Raw genomic sequence first — 18,037 nt, 5'->3', positions numbered from 1 at the left:
ATGTTTGCATGTCGTGGAATTGTAAACAGCTGAAACCAATATTATATCATTATTCTGACATTAACCTGAGGGCCACATTAAGTGAAGGTGGGGGCCGCATGTGGCCCCCGGGCCGCCAGTTGCCCAACCCTGATGTAGACCTTGCAGTGATACATGCCTATGTATGTATATTGGAATCAGGAATGTACAGTATAGGAAATGTAGGGCTGAAGTGTATATATAATGTATGTTTTGTAAAAAAAATAATCTAAATCTACAAAGTAATTAGTAACTATAACGTTTTCAAATAATTGTAGTGGAGTAAATGTACAATATGATATCTGTCTCTAAGATGTTGTGGAGTAAGTATAAAGTAGGCTACAGACAATTGGAAGTACTCCAAGTACAAAGAGAAAAACTCAAAGACAGACAGACAAGGGGGCGAAAAAACCCAAAATGTGAGTGACTGACGGAGTGTCACGATCCGTGACCTGTTCTGTCACCCTGATGTGATCTGTTTTGGGTTTTACTTTTGTGTACTTTTACCTTTATTTTGTAGTATCTAGTGTCTCTTGGTTTCATGTGTTGCCCATGTTTACCTGCCTTGTCTAAGGCCTCACTCAGACCTTTGCAGCATTGCTGCATGCTTGTTGTATGAATGCTGTGAGTGTCATGGCCGCCCTAATGCATTTCCAATGGAAGTCACATGGTTTGAGGACTACATTTTGGACTACAAGCTGTTGTATGGCTTTCGGCTGTGTTTCGACTGCGCCCCTCCCCCTCATACAACACAAGTGTTGTGTCAGACCATGTGACTCCCATTGGAAATGCATTGGGGCAAGCTGTGTCACACCCTTTGTATACAGCAAGCATACAGCAATCTGTTGTAAAGGTCTGAGTGAGGCCTAACCATGTGATTAGTGTAGTGTTCTCCACCTGTGTCCTGTTAGTCTCCCAGCCAATCCCTGTGTTGATTTGTCTGTTGTATTTCACCTGTGTCTAGTTAGTCCTTGTCTATTTATATACCCTTGTGTTTTCAGTTCTCCGTTGTTTATATGTTGCCAGTGAGTGTTTTTGTAGCCTTGATTCCTTGCTTGTTGATCCCCTAGTTTTCCCAGTATAGTTTCCCTCTTGCCTTCCTTGTGTTCCTCGTGTTCCTAGTTTTGTTCCGACTGCCTCTAGTGTTTTTTGACTTGCTGTACCTGGACTCTGATTTTGCCTGCTCCTCCTGTTTGGTCGCAATAAAACACTGAACTTGACTTTCCCTGCCTCTGCCTCTCATCCTGCGTTTGGGTCCTATACTCAACTTGACTCACACCGTGACACGGAGTGAAAAGAGAGGGTGAGACACAGAGAGGTGGGAGGGGGGTGGGGGGGTGGAATAATTCCTGAGGCAGTTGGATGCCACAGCTTATTTCCGATCGGGCGTTGGCTGAGTCAATGGAACATGAAATTGAATTATCTTTTCTATACGTTTCTATAAGTCAATGGAGAGGAGATATATATATATATATATATACACATACACACACACAGGAACAGGCATAGAAAGGTCGGTGTGGCATTGTATGCAGAAAAGCAATTATGACAACAATAACAATGAGAAAGAGGTCATTCCTGGAGTGCATATCTCCGCCAGCCTGGTGGTTAAGACTTTTACACAATTATCACAATACAATAGTATCGTCACAATATCGACATCAAGGTAATTGTTCAAATATATTGTGATATTTGATTTAGTCCATAATAGCCAAAGACAAATGGTGACATAAGTCAGTTTCCAGAAAAAGTAGTCTTTCTTTTGTTTTAATTATTATTCATGCTGTCTTTCCCATAGTAGCTCAGCTACTGTCATTAAAACACTGCGCTTCTGCTGTGTAATTATATGGCTTAATGAATAGACTGCTGGAGCTTCAACCACTTTATTCAGCTGATAAAGAGACAAATGAAAGCTCCTCCCATATCCACACCACGCACGTTACACACGCACGCATGCATGCACACTAGGGGTGTAACGATACATTTTAACAGCGATACGATACGTATCACGATGCATGATTGACGATACGATACATGGACGATATTGGTTCATTATGGCGATATACTATAATAATAATGAATTGCATTTTTATAGCGCTTTTCCAAGTGCTCAAAGCGCTTTACAATGGTTCATTCATTCATACATTGGGAGGTGAAGCGGCGAACAGTCGACGCCAGCGTCCTCACTTCCCACATTCACACACCAATGGTGGCAAGCTCACGCCGACAATTTACAATTTAGGCATTTAGCAGACGCTCTTAATCCAGAGCGATTTACATTAAGCAAGAACAAAAAGCATGGGAATACATCACATATATAAACAGCATTTATCAAGAAACATGCGTAAGCTAAGAACGTAACTAGAACATATCTATTTATAATGACACTATACATATAAGCTATACATATATAGCTATACATATATATTATAACTCATTGGAGGCAATGTAGGGTTCAGTGTCTTGCCCAAGGACACTTCGACATGTGGACAGGAGGAGCCGGGATTCGAACCGCCGACCCAGGGATCATTGGACGACCTGCTCTACCTCCTGAGCCACAGCCGCCCTATACGATACGATACGATTCAATGATTTGAAATCGATACAGTAACTATTTAGCAAATACATTAAATATGTGTGAAACTTGTAGATTGCAGGTTTTTTAAGGGAAATATTTATTACTATGGATATAAATGAGTAAATACAGTGATTCTCTGGCAAATAGATGGACATTGTATTCGAACACATAATGGACAAACCCACGCCTTGACATGAACACAGATCGAACACATCGAACACATTTATCGATAGACCAATAATGGAATGGAAAAGTAATTAAACCCAACTTTTTATTTTTTCTTCTTAAAATTGCTAAATGCAATGCACAAATAGCATTAGCATTGATAAAATATATTATTTACATTGCAAAACGATTTGATACCGATAATCACCATTTTAAAACGATACGATTCAAAGTCAAACCCCCCTTCGGGGCTAATTGACCCCTAATTACCCCCTCTAGATAAAAAAAATCACACCCGTGTGAATTTTTCATTGTCAATGTGAATTTATTTTGTGTAGGACAAAAATAACCAATTTGCTCATCCACATATGACGTAAATTCTCCATTCATTGTCAATGGGAATTTAATGTTTGTGTAAGACGAAAATCTACACTATAGCTGAATATGTTTGTATACACTACATACATACAAACATACATAGGCCTGCATACCCAGCCGATCATCCATCAATTGACCAACGTACCTTAGTTACGTCATCAGCCAATCCCTGATTGGCAGAGCGACGCCACCGACATACGCAGCTCGCGGAAGTAATAATATGTTCAGAGTGTTGAGCTTGGCAGGCTGCAGCTAGCCAACACACCAGCAGAGTGTTGAGCATGGCAGGCTGCAGCTAGCCAACACACCAGCAGAGTGTTGAGCTTGGCAGTCTGCAGCTAGCCAACACTAGCCTGGCTAATAAGCCAGACTCAAATCACACTGTCGTGTGGTATTTGAGTCTGGAGATGCTGTGTATGGATCTTGTTTCCCGGGGGGCGGGTACAAACATTTTCTCTTTGACGCAATTGGTCAGAGCTACTGTCAGTCAAAGGTCTCAAGCATTGAATGTCAGTGTACCAAAGCCCGCCCATATTGCATACCGTGTCCCGATTGGCCACACCAGTTCTCTAGTGTAGGAAATGGGCGTACAATTGAGCCTCTCCAGACCGTAATCCGCCGGCAGGCAAATTTTTTTTGCCAACGGCTGATTTGGTCTGGCTTATTAGCCAGGCTAAGCCAACACACCAGCAGAGTGTTGAGTTTGGCAGGCTGCAGCTAGCCAACACACCAGCAGAGTGTTGAGTTTGGCAGGCTGCAGCTAGTCAACACACCAGCAGAGTGTTGAGTTTGGCAGGCTGCAGCTAGCCAACACACCAGCAGAGTGTTGAGTTTGGCAGGCTGCAGCTAGTCAACACACCAGCAGAGTGTTGAGTTTGGCAGGCTGCAGCTAGCCAACACACCAGCAGAGTGTTGATCTTAGCAGGCTGCAGCTAGGCAACACACCAGCAGCCAGTGTATCAACAAAACAACACATAAACAACGACTACTGTCATCAGTGAATGTCAACTTATTTGAAAGTATGACATCATACAATATGACCTGATGACATCATAGGGTATGACCTGATGACTTCACAGGGAAAGTTAAAAAGTTGGATGCTGACAGCATACATATCCCACTTCGTTGTCCAAATCAAACTGTTTATCCAGTGCACACTCATTCCACTCTCACAACTAATTGGTCGAGAGGATTTTTGGAATTGCAGGACATAACGAGCTCATCGTGTGAATGAGTCACGTCTAGTTAGTGAGAGCAGGGCTTTGTTTCCACACTGTTTGCATGTATGTTGCACAACCATCTGAGGAGTTCCCTAAAACTCCTGGAGAGTGTGAGGCTGTGGATCGAGGCTCACCTCCAGTTACAGAGGCCCCGCCTGCAGGCACAGAGGCCCCTCCCCCACCCCCCCACACAGGCTCAGATGCCATATGGTTCAACCAAGATGGCTGGGGCATGGCGTCCAGCGCCCTCGCCTGGCTGCTGGTCTTCTACGCAGAGGTGGTGGTGGTCTTCGTCCTGCTGCTGCCCGCCAGCGGCAGCACACCACTCTATGGCCTGCTCAACGGGGCACTCTTCACTGGCCTGGCCTTCCTCGCCCTCGCCTCACACGTCAAGGTCATGTGCACGGACCCGGGGGTGGTGCCCAAAGGAGGTGCCACCCCGGAGCTCATGGAGAACCTCAGTGTGGAGGTGCGGCCCGGCCAGACACTCTACAGGTGTCCGAAGTGCTGCAGCATCCGGCCGGACAGAGCCCACCACTGCAGCGTGTGCAAGCGCTGCGTGAAGAAGATGGACCACCACTGTCCCTGGGTCAACAACTGTGTGGGAGAGAACAACCAGAAGCACTTTGTTCTGTTCAACATGTACGTGGGTCTGCTCTCTGCCCATGCTCTGCTGCTGCTGTTCCTCCACGTGGTGGCCTGCACGGAGGAAACGGGGAACTGGTCTCGCTGCAGCGGAGGACTCTTCTCTCATCTGGTCACTGTCTGCCTGCTCTTCCTCCTGTGCTTCGAGAGCCTCCTCTTCCTTGTGTTCACGGCGGTCATCTTTGTCACCCAGGTCCAGTCCATCTGCACGGACAAGACGGCCGTGGAGCGGTTGAAGATGGAGAAGAGGGCCTGGGCTCGGAGGTCTGGATGGACCAACATGAAGGATGTGTTTGGACACCCTTGCTCCGTGTCCTGGCTCTGGCCCTTCACAACCCCTAACCGCCCCCGCAGGGCCGACACAGACCAGTGTGTTGTGTAAATCTACTGGTTCTCACCACAGCAGGGCAGACACAGACCAGTGTGTTGTGTAAATCTACTGGTTCTCACCACAGCAGGGCAGACACAGACCAGTGTGTTGTGTAAATCTACTGGTTCTCACCACAGCAGGGCAGACAGACCAGTGTATTGTGTAGATGCATCAAGTAAGTCATCACTATCCTTGCCAATATTTAAGAAACACCTTTAACAATATCTAATTTCTTCCTCACTGTAGTCAATATGATGGGTTAGCTTTTTTGGTCTTTTTCTTTTGTGCGGTTTTGTTTTTATTGCACCGCTGATTGTGTATTTTGTTGCAACCGAAGGTCACAGTTAACTATAGAATCGTGCATTTCCCATCAGTGTATCACTCAAAATCCCCATACATGGGTGATATGGTTCCCAGGTCTGGTGACATCACGTGACATCATCAGGGATGGAGATCCCTGATGACATAGTATATGGCATAAACCATCTAAGAGTCGTATAACTCCACTAAGAGTCGTATAACTCCATTAGTCCATTGGAACAGATTTTTCTTTTTAATTTCATGGAAGAAAATCGATGTTTTTTTCTCCCGACAGTGACAATGTGAAGCTCTCGACCAAGAAACAGGCGGTAGACTGATCGTTTCAGAGTGACCGAGCGTAAACTCAGATCTGTGAGGGAAGAAGCCAGACATCGCACCTGATAATTTGAGGTTTAAGCCACAGGACAAAGACGGTTGGTTGTTTTGTCTATGTTATCTCATTCAGGGCGGGAACCCCTTTTGGTGTTTCTAGCATTATCTTATATAGTCTTGTAGCCAGCCCATTGTGAACCCGGACATGTCGAGTACACCAAGGTTTTATGTTAGAAATGTTTAGTATGGGTCTCCAGCATGTAGAAACTGCCGGATGCTAACTTGCATATGTTGGGCAATTTTCATAATTGGCATAATATGTGACCATACCAATTACAACCTATAGAAGGCAAAATATTCAAAATTTTGTCTTCTTGAAAACTAGGGGGTTTTCATGATGCTGAAACACTCAGTGGGCTAAAAACGGCCAATGCCGTCATCACAAATTGATGATGTCAGCACATTTGGGCAAGTGGGCATGGCCGTTTTAAGCCCAATGAGTGTTTTTTTTGCAAAACTAATGCTTGGAATGGATTCAGCATCATGAAAACCCCCTAGTTTGACATATGCTAGATAAAGCATGATGAAATTTTGAATATATCACCTAATCATATAGCAACATGAGTTAGTTTTTAATATATTAGCGCCCCTCACTTCACACGGCTGTGATTTTTTAAATATCTATGGCTTCAAGTCCATACTACTTCCATGTTGCATAACAATGACATCACTGTCCACTCCTTCTTGGTATCTTTACCGCAGCCTTGTTTCAACGTGTGTTACTGTGTTCATGCAGCAGGCAGCAGCATAACAAAGCTCAGCTGTAGCCTATTTTGTCACGTTCTGTCGCGCTAATGAAACACTAGATGGGATTATTATGTCATGTCAACATTCAAGTACAACTACGTATGTATGTAAACCCAGATAAAGTATTCTGTCACTCTGCAAGTTTAAATGATACGTAGCTTGCAGAGTTACTTCAGTCAGATATACTCATGCCGTGCTCAAGGGCGCATTCATATACTCAAGGGGTTAATATGCTGCATTACTATGTGGGCGTATTCAGTGTGTGCAAGACCCACATGTCATTCGCTGATGTGGCAGTCAGCTGACCATTGGGCGGGCTACTTAAGCTCACTAGACAGCATGCTCTTCCGGCCTTCCTTCTGCTTATGGTTCCTGGTTGTTATGTGATGTTTGCTCCCACCACCACCCCAGCACCACCGGTGGGCTCTGTTATTTATGTTCCCCATGGGGTTTTTGAGTGGTGCAAACCACTCCAACAACCAGCTTTGTCTGTATGTGTCTATGTATGTGTGTACCTGTACGTGTGTGTACCTGTACGTGGGACCCCAAAAAATTAGCATGGTTACTATGGTCACTGATATTACGTCAGACCACAGCTGATCAGGCTATATAAGACCTTGCACCACTCAGTTCACAGGGGTGTGATTTTTTATTGTATGTCTATCTCCCTGCTCTTAATGTTTAATGATGGTGTTTGATTGTGCCGAGCAGGGAGAAAATGCAGCAGCGCCGAACGCCAAGATAATATTATATGCACACTTGTATTCTCATTCTATAACAAATATTGGTTAAATCTATTTGTGAGTTGTCTGACTGAACAAAAGTATTTTTCCATCTGCCAAATCAGTTCTGATAGCCTGCAGGCTGCTTGCACTCCTACAGAAAAAACATTACAGATTGATTGAAACATACTTACATGGATAGATTGATTGAAACATACATACAGATTGATTGAAACATACATACAGATTGATTGAAACATACATACAGATTGATTGAAAATCAATTTGCCACTGGTTGTTATAGACATTAGTTAGTAGCAGTACTTGTGCCTGGTTCACAAGTAGGTGCTGCATTGATGCATAATATGCTTGTTTGCCTTCATGGACACAGCCTATATACGTATATGGTGTGTTTAACAAAAACTGCAAACCATAGCCTGTCCACTGTGCATTGGCATTGGTATTGTTTCTTGGGGCATTTCAATAAATATTAACAGCTTACACACAGTTCTACACATTTGTGTGGCATACGCTCTGCGCACACACATTAACAAGCTGTGGTGTAATTCCAACACTGAGCACACAGCATGTAAAGAACTGAACTTACTTGTGTATATGAATTAAAGGAGCATTCAGTGATTTGGGTGATTTGGAAAACCACCCAGTCCGCCACGGTAACAAAATGTGCACATGCACACGCTCTACAGTGGGGGGAAGTGCAACAGGCCAACAGCATGTGCACCAAGGCCCGCCCCCACTCGATCATGATTGGAGGAAGGCTCCTCTCATCCTGATTGGATGAAGGCTTTGCAACCCGCCACCTAAACTGAAACTAGGGTTTTTTGACCCCAGGGGCTCACTGGGTTATATGGTCAGCACTCTCTATAGTAGGGAGGATTATCCAAAAAAAATAAGTGATATTTGAATGAAGTGAAATCACTGAATATACCTTTAAGCATTCACAATCATATCCAACGAGTCCCCCTGTGTCTGTATCATGTATGTGCATACAGAACAAAATCCAAACAGCTGCAGATGGCACAAAAGAAAAAAGAAAACGGTGAGAAACATTTGTCTCAAAGATGAGACCGATGACAGCAGGTGTGCAACACGGTTTCTGCAGAAAGACGTCTATCTTTTAAACGAATGTATGCAAATGTTATGAGATAAGTATATTTTAGGTGGGATAAAAACATATTTCATTGTTCAAGGGTTTTGGAATTTCAATGCTTAGCTGGCTAACCAGGGTTTGATTTGTAAAGAAAACAGATAATTCGCATTTCCTAAAGGAAATGCATGTATTTAATTCAGTATGACCCGAAGCAGTGATACAACATAATTATATCCACTGACCATAGAGGAGCATAACAGCTTAATTAGGGAGAAAATGATTAAAATTAACCCTGAGGATATTGCATACAGTACATTTTACTCTTTTAAAATGACATGTGACTACTTTATCTACAATATATTTCAGCCATGATGCAAACCTTATGTCATATCCTCCCTTGTACCTGAAATGACCATCAATTGATGCTGGGTGTCAGAGCCACACACACACGCACCGGCCATGGGCACATTCACCTTCACACGCACGCACGCACGCACGCACGCACGCACGCACACACGCACGCACACACACACACACACACACGCACACGCACACGCACACGCACACATAGATTCTATCTAAATGAGAAAGAGTCTCACAGGGGTTTAGAGTAATGGAATCTCATGTACACAACGTCCAGGTGATCAATACTGCGTGCACACGCACAGACGCACAGACGCACACACACAGTCAGTTCCACAAATGCATGTGTCAGATCGCTCTAAGCATGCAAATCTATGCAGTCACAGGCACACGAGCACACACACCACCAGTCCGCACGCACGCACGCACGCACACACACACGCACACACACACACCACACCATATTTGGTAATCATTGAGTATTGAGTCATTACAGCCAGGGCCATGCTGAGTCCTTAAGAGGGTTAAAGACCCACCCCGGTATTGGCCGGGATTAAAGAACTATTACAACAATAAATCACTGTAATGAAAACATGAGGTCAGCCCATTCTCCCACAATTGGAATCTGCATGGTTCCAATAATGACTGAGTCCTTATCTAAACATTTACTACTGCCTCGTCATCAGAGTCAGACGCCCGTTCCGCCACCGCCGCACACAACCATGGCTTTATCTTTAGCTCTCTCTCTGGCTTTACAATTAATACAAATGTTTATCAACTTCAATCCTGGGGAAGCCAGACGTGCTATTCTTCTTTAACCAAGGAATTGATTGCATTCACTCACCGTCTCGAATCTCATTTAGCTCCCTGCAGGGACCCAAATGACTGCTTTTCAACAACCTGCTGCACAATCCCTAAAGCAGCGATTCTCAGCCTTTTGTGTTTCAAGGACCCCAAGTTTGATATGTGTTATTAGGCCAATTATTAGGCCATTGTTTTTTATGATTTCCATTCCTGCTGAGACCCATTTACACCATGAAATGCTCAGGGTTGATTTAATTCTGACATCCACCAGGGTCAATTTGATTCCTAACCAATATGTATGAAGTCCCCCCATTCTGTGTTTCCTAGAACTGGAGTTCTGAAATAAAATCATTAACATGGTGAATATCATCAAGATGTGATTCATCAAGTTGTAGTTGAGTACAATATTTGTCTCTGAAATGTAGTGGAGTAGAAGTAAAAATATAGAAAAATACTTCAGTAAAAAGTTCCAGCATGTCTCCACACTAAGCTGAATTATAAAAAGTTTGAATGGAGTTTCTAGGTGAAACTGACTTTTTGACGTGCCACTATCTGCCATTGAGCCCCATTATAAATTTCTCAAATTTGAAAGCACTGTATTTCTAAAACTATGAAAGATTTCAAAGATTCCTTTTCAGGCAAACATGTCCACCGTAAGATGAACCTAAAAAGGTTTGAATGGGGTTTCTAGGTGTAAGTATGTAGGACTAGTACCATGCCAAAGTTTGTGCTATTGCCATTAAGAATGCATTGGGCGTTTAAGTTAAATAACTCAGAAACTACAAAACATTTCAAAGTAAAACGTTCCAGCATGTGTGCCCACAGTAAGCTGAATCATAAAAAGTGTGAATTGAGTTTCTAGATGAAAGTGATTTTTTGACGTGCCATAGAGCTGCCATTGAGCCCCATTATAAATTTCTGAAATTTGAAAGCACTATATCTCTAAAACTATGAAACAATTCAAAGATTCCTTTTCAGGCAAACATGTCCACCGTAAGATAAACCTAAATTGGTTTGAATGGGGTTTCTAGGTGTAAGTATGTAGGACTAGTAGCATGCCAAAGTTTGTGCTATTGCCATTAAGAATGCATTGGGCGTTTAAGTTAAATAACTCAGAAACTACAAGACATTTAAAAGTAAAACGTTCCAGCATGTGTGCCCACAGTAAGCTGAATCATAAAAAGTGTGAATGGAGTTTCTAGATGAAAGTGATTTTTTGACGTGCCATAGAGCTGCCATTGAGCCCCATTATACATTTCTGAAATTTGAAAGCACTATATCTCTAAAACTATGAAACATTTCAAAGATTCCTTTTCAGGCAAACATGTCCACCGTAAGATGAACCTAAATAGGTTTAAATGGGGTTTCTAGGTGTAAGTATGTAGGACTAGTAGCATGCCAAAGTTTGTGCTATTGCCATAGAGAATGCATTGGGCGTTTAAGGTAAATAACTCAGAAACTACAAAACATTTCAAAGTAAAAAGTTCCAGCATGTGTCTCCACAGTAAGCTGAATAATAAAAAGTGTGAATGGAGTTTCTAGGTGAAAGTGCTTTTTTTACGTGCCAATGTCTGCCATTGAGCCCCATTGTAAATGTCTCAAATTTGAAAGCACTATATTTCTAAAACTATGAAACATTTCAAAGATTCCTTTTCAGGCAAACATGTCCACCGTAAGATGAACCTAAGTAGGCTAGAATGGGGTTGCTATGTGTAAGTATGTAGGACTAGTAGCATGCCAAAGTTTGTGCTATTGCCATAGAGAATGCATTGGGCGTTTAAGGTAAATAACTCAGAAACTACAAAACATTTCAAAGTAAAAAGTTCCAGCATGTGTCTCCACAGTAAGCTGAATAATAAAAAGTGTGAATGGAGTTTCTAGGTGAAAGTGCTTTTTTGACGTGCCAATGTCTGCCATTGAGCCCCATTGTAAATGTCTCAAATTTGAAAGCACTATATTTCTAAAACTATGAAACATTTCAAAGATTCCTTTTCAGGCAAACATGTCCACCGTAAGATGAACCTAAGTAGGCTAGAATGGGGTTGCTAGGTGTAAGTATGTAGGACTAGTAGCATGCCAAAGTTTGTGCTATTGCCATTGAGAATGCATTGGGCGTTTAAGTTAAATAACTCAGAAACTAGAAAACATTTCAAAGTAAAAAGTTCCAGCATGTGTCTCCACAGTAAGCTGAATAATAAAAAGTGTGAATGGAGTTTCTAGGTGAAAGTGCTTTTTTGACGTGCCAATGTCTGCCATTGAGCCCCATTGTAAATGTCTCAAATTTGAAAGCACTATATTTCTAAAACTATGAAACATTTCAAAGATTCCTTTTCAGGCAAACATGTCCACCGTAAGATGAACCTAAGTAGGCTAGAATGGGGTTGCTATGTGTAAGTATGTAGGACTAGTAGCATGCCAAAGTTTGTGCTATTGCCATAGAGAATGCATTGGGCGTTTAAGGTAAATAACTCAGAAACTACAAAACATTTCAAAGTAAAAAGTTCCAGCATGTGTCTCCACAGTAAGCTGAATAATAAAAAGTGTGAATGGAGTTTCTAGGTGAAAGTGCTTTTTTGACGTGCCAATGTCTGCCATTGAGCCCCATTGTAAATGTCTCAAATTTGAAAGCACTATATTTCTAAAACTATGAAACATTTCAAAGATTCCTTTTCAGGCAAACATGTTTACCGTAAGATGAACCTAAGTAGGCTAGAATGGGGTTGCTAGGTGTAAGTATGTAGGACTAGTAGCATGCCAAAGTTTGTGCTATTGCCATTGAGAATGCATTGGGCGTTTAAGTTAAATAACTCAGAAACTACAAAACATTTCAAAGTAAAAAGTTCCAGCATGTGTCTCCACAGTAAGCTGAATAATAAAAAGTGTGAATGGAGTTTCTAGGTGAAAGTGCTTTTTTGACGTGCCAATGTCTGCCATTGAGCCCCATTGTAAATGTCTCAAATTTGAAAGCACTATATTTCTAAAACTATGAAACATTTCAAAGATTCCTTTTCAGGCAAACATGTTTACCGTAAGATGAACCTAAGTAGGCTAGAATGGGGTTGCTAGGTGTAAGTATGTAGGACTAGTAGCATGCCAAAGTTTGTGCTATTGCCATTGAGAATGCATTGGGCGTTTAAGTTAAATAACTCAGAAACTACAAAACATTTCAAAGTAAAAGGTTCCAGCATGTGTCTCCACAGTAAGCTGAATAATAAAAAGTGTGAATGGAGTTTCTAGGTGAAAGTGCTTTTTTGACGTGCCAATGTCTGCCATTGAGCCCCATTGTAAATGTCTCAAATTTGAAAGCACTATATTTCTAAAACTATGAAACATTTCAAAGATTCCTTTTCAGGCAAACATGTCCACCGTAAGATGAACCTAAGTAGGCTAGAATGGGGTTGCTAGGTGTAAGTATGTAGGACTAGTAGCATGCCAAAGTTTGTGCTATTGCCATTGAGAATGCATTGGGCGTTTAAGGTAAATAACTCAGAAACTACAAAACATTTCAAAGTAAAAAGTTCCAGCATGTGTCTCCACAGTAAGCTGAATAATAAAAAGTGTGAATGGAGTTTCTAGGTGAAAGTGCTTTTTTTACGTGTCAATGTCTGCCATTGAGCCCCATTGTAAATGTCTCAAATTTGAAAGCACTATATTTCTAAAACTATGAAACATTTCAAAGATTCCTTTTCAGGCAAACATGTCCACCGTAAGATGAACCTAAGTAGGCTAGAATGGGGTTGCTAGGTGTAAGTATGTAGGACTAGTAGCATGCCAAAGTTTGTGCTATTGCCATTGAGAATGCATTGGGCGTTTAAGTTAAATAACTCAGAAACTACAAAACATTTCAAAGTAAAAAGTTCCAGCATGTGTCTCCACAGTAAGCTGAATAATAAAAAGTGTGAATGGAGTTTCTAGGTGAAAGTGCTTTTTTGATGTGCCAATGTCTGCCATTGAGCCCCATTGTAAATGTCTCAAATTTTAAAGCACTATATTTCTAAAACTATGAAACATTTCAAAGATTCCTTTTCAGGCAAACATGTTTACCGTAAGATGAACCTAAGTAGGCTAGAATGGGGTTGCTAGGTGTAAGTATGTAGGACTAGTAGCATGCCAAAGTTTGTGCTATTGCCATTGAGAATGCATTGGGCGTTTAAGTTAAATAACTCAGAAACTACAAAACATTTCAAAGTAAAAAGTTCCAGCATGTGTCTCCACAGTAAGCTGAATAATAAAAAGTGTGAATGGAGTTTCTAGGTGAAAGTGCTTTTTTGACGTGCCAATGTCTGCCATTGAGCCCCATTGTAAATGTCTCAAATTTGAAAGCACTATATTTCTAAAACTATGAAACATTTCAAAGATTCCTTTTCAGGCAAACATGTTTACCGTAAGATGAACCTAAGTAGGCTAGAATGGGGTTGCTAGGTGTAAGTATGTAGGACTAGTAGCATGCCAAAGTTTGTGCTATTGCCATTGAGAATGCATTGGGCGTTTAAGTTAAATAACTCAGAAACTACAAAACATTTCAAAGTAAAAGGTTCCAGCATGTGTCTCCACAGTAAGCTGAATAATAAAAAGTGTGAATGGAGTTTCTAGGTGAAAGTGCTTTTTTGACGTGCCAATGTCTGCCATTGAGCCCCATTGTAAATGTCTCAAATTTGAAAGCACTATATTTCTAAAACTATGAAACATTTCAAAGATTCCTTTTCAGGCAAACATGTCCACCGTAAGATGAACCTAAGTAGGCTAGAATGGGGTTGCTATGTGTAAGTATGTAGGACTAGTAGCATGCCAAAGTTTGTGCTATTGCCATAGAGAATGCATTGGGCGTTTAAGTTAAATAACTCAGAGACTACAAAATATTTCAAAGTTAAAAGTTCCAGCATGTGTCTCCACAGTAAGCTGAATAATAAAAAGTGTGAATGGAGTTTCTAGGTGAAAGTGATTTTTTGACGTGCCAATGTCTGCCATTGAGCCCCATTGTAAATGTCTCAAATTTGAAAGCACTATATTTCTAAAACTATGAAACATTTCAAAGATTCCTTTTCAGGCAAACATGTCCACCGTAAGATGAACCTAAGTAGGCTAGAATGGGGTTGCTATGTGTAAGTATGTAGGACTAGTAGCATGCCAAAGTTTGTGCTATTGCCATAGAGAATGCATTGGGCGTTTAAGTTAAATAACTCAGAGACTACAAAATATTTCAAAGTTAAAAGTTCCAGCATGTGTCTCCACAGTAAGCTGAATAATACAAAGTGTGAATGGAGTTTCTAGGTGAAAGTGATTTTTTGACGTGCCAATGTCTGCCATTGAGCCCCATTGTAAATGTCTCAAATTTGAAAGCACTATATTTCTAAAACTATGAAACATTTCAAAGATTCCTTTTCAGGCAAACATGTCCACCGTAAGATGAACCTAAGTAGGCTAGAATGGGGTTGCTATGTGTAAGTATGTAGGACTAGTAGCATGCCAAAGTTTGTGCTATTGCCATAGAGAATGCATTGGGCGTTTAAGTTAAATAACTCAGGAACTACAAAACATTTCAAAGTAAAAAGTTCCAGCATGTGTCTCCACAGTAAGCTGAATAATAAAACGTGTGAATGGAGTTTCTAGGTGAAAGTGATTTTTTGACGTGCCACTATCTGCCATTATACATTTCTCAAATTTGAAAGCAATATATTTCTAATACTATGAAACATTTCAAAGATTCCTTTTCAGGCAAACATGTCCACCGTAAGATGAACCTAAATAGGTTTGAATGGGGTTTCTAGGTGTAAGTATGTAGGACTAGTAGCATGCCAAAGTTATACATTTCTCATATTTGATTTCGGACGGCATACTATAGCATATAGTGTCGTTTTTCGTGATTTTGGAGGATTTGATTTTTTTTTAAATGTACCTGTAAACTACAACAAAAAAACTAAGGCACTGGTGTGGTACTTCTGGTTTACCAGAACGGGGTTCAAGTCCCTGGAGTGCTCTGCTCAATTTGTTGTATTTACATGGTTTATTTTAATTTTCTGCTAATTGTGTTGCCTTTTCATAGATAACCCCCAGGTTCCCTACTGTGTTTGTACTGAAGTCTATTTATTGTCTCCACCAGGCCGAAGGCATGGGGAGAGAGTATGTTTTGCACTCCGTCCGTCCGTCCGTCCGTCCGTCCGTGTGTCCGTGTGTGTCCGTCCGTCCGTCCTTCCGTCTGTGAACAGCTAATCTCCGGCACCGTTAACCCGGTCGATGCCAAATTTTGCACACATACTCCCTGGATGCCAACGATGAACCTCTGCCCCAACATTTCCAGAACGGCCTGTTATAGCGCCACCAGGAGGCCCTTATGTGCAAAACAAGTTTTTGGACAGTACACCTACAGATTTTGTCCAAACATCACGCACATTGGTACACAGTCTCTCTAGAGCCATTCAACGAAACATGTCATTCAGATTTCTCAGACTCCATCCTGATTGGCTAAGATTGGCTTCCAAAGTTCGCAGTAGTGTTCAGTTTCAAACAAAATGCTGCAAATCATGAACACATTGTGTGATTTCTGTGAAATTGTGCACGCACATTCCCACTATGCTGAGGAAGAAATGCCACATAAACATTTTCAACTCAGCCTCATGGTGGCGCTATAACTGGCCGAAAAGTGTTTGTACCTCTAACTGCACGGATCTGTGGATAACCTTGTATGCAAACTCCCTAGAGGCCAAGGAAAAACCTTTGCCTGGAATTTTTCACATCTGCTCTTTATAGTGCCACCAGGAGGCCGACATATGTAAAACACATTTTCTAATATTACTCCTTCAGATTTTATCCAAATTTCACACACATCGCCGCTCAATGACCTTGACCAATATCAATGACCTTGAGCAGTATAAACGACCTTCATAAGTCTATTAAATGACCTTGACCAGTATGAATGACCTTGACCAGTATAAATGACCTTGACCAGTATAAATGACCTTCATAAGACTATTAAATTACCTTCATAAGACTAGTAAATGACCTTGACCAGTATAAATGACCTTGACAAGTATAAATGACCTTGACCAGTCAAAATGACCTTGACCAGTATAAATGACCTTCATAAGACTAGTAAATGACCTTGACCAGTATAAATGACCTTGACCAGTATAAATGACCTTGACCAGTATGCCCTCCGAGACCATGGACTATAGCCTTTCGCTTTTCCGCGATTTTCACTTTTTTTTAAACCTTCCGAAATCGTAAAAAACGACATACTATAGTATGCCCTCCAACACCATGGATTATAGCCTGTCGCTTTTCCGCGATTTTCACCTTTTTTTTTAATCCGCCGAAATCGTGAAAAATGGCACCCTGTAGCATGTGCTCCGAGACCATGGACTATAGCCTGTCGCTTTTCAGTGATTTTCACCTTTTTTTCAAATCCTCCGAAACCGTGAAAAATGCCACCCTGTAGCATGTGCTCCGAGACCATGGACTATAGCCTGTCGCTTTTCAGTGATTTTCACCTTTTTTTCAAATCCTCCGAAACCGTGAAAAATGCCACCCTGTAGCATGTGCTCCGAGACCATGGACTATAGCCTGTCGCTTTTCAGTGATTTTCACCTTTTTTTCGAATCCTCCGAAACCGTGAAAAATGCCACCCTGTAGCATGTGCTCCGAGACCATGGACTATAGCCTGTCGCTTTTCAGTGATTTTCACCTTTTTTTTTCGAATCCTCCGAAACCGTGAAAAATGCCACCCTGTAGCATGTGCTCCGAGACCATAGACTATAGCCTGTCGCTTTTCAGTGATTTTCACCTTTTTTTCGAATCCTCCGAGACCGTGAAAAATGCCACCCTGTAGCATGTGCTCCGAGACCATGGACTATAGCCTGTCGCTTTTCAGTGATTTTCACCTTTTTTTCGAATCCTCCGAAACCGTGAAAAATGCCACCCTGTAGCATGTGCTCCGAGACCATGGACTATAGCCTGTCGCTTTTCAGTGATTTTCACCTTTTTTTCGAATCCTCCGAAACCGTGAAAAATGCCACCCTGTAGCATGTGCTCCGAGACCATGGACTATAGCCTGTCGCTTTTCAGTGATTTTCACCTTTTTTTCGAATCCTCCGAAACCGTGAAAAATGCCACCCTGTAGCATGTGCTCCGAGACCATGGACTATAGCCTGTCGCTTTTCAGTGATTTTCACCTTTTTTTCAAATCCTCCGAAACCGTGAAAAATGCCACCCTGTAGCATGTGCTCC

General features: G+C 41.7%; 1 protein-coding gene across 1 annotated transcript; it reads left to right on the top strand.

The window, feature by feature from the left end:
* Positions 1–4,420: 4,420 nt before the first annotated feature.
* LOC306923160 (palmitoyltransferase ZDHHC3-like) lies at positions 4,421–5,386 on the top strand (the record flags this gene model as incomplete). Its single annotated transcript, XM_079501188.1, has 1 exon — positions 4,421–5,386. The coding sequence occupies one exon, from the start codon at positions 4,421–4,423 to the stop codon at positions 5,384–5,386; it is 966 nt and encodes a 321-aa protein (XP_079357314.1).
* Positions 5,387–18,037: the final 12,651 nt, after the last annotated feature.

The sequence above is a fragment of the Electrona antarctica genome, assembly GCF_951216825.1.
Source record: "Electrona antarctica genome assembly, chromosome: 5".
Classification (NCBI taxonomy): Eukaryota; Metazoa; Chordata; class Actinopteri; order Myctophiformes; family Myctophidae; genus Electrona; species Electrona antarctica.
Note: the sequence above shows the minus strand (reverse complement) of the source record. Positions and strands in the feature narration are given on the sequence as shown.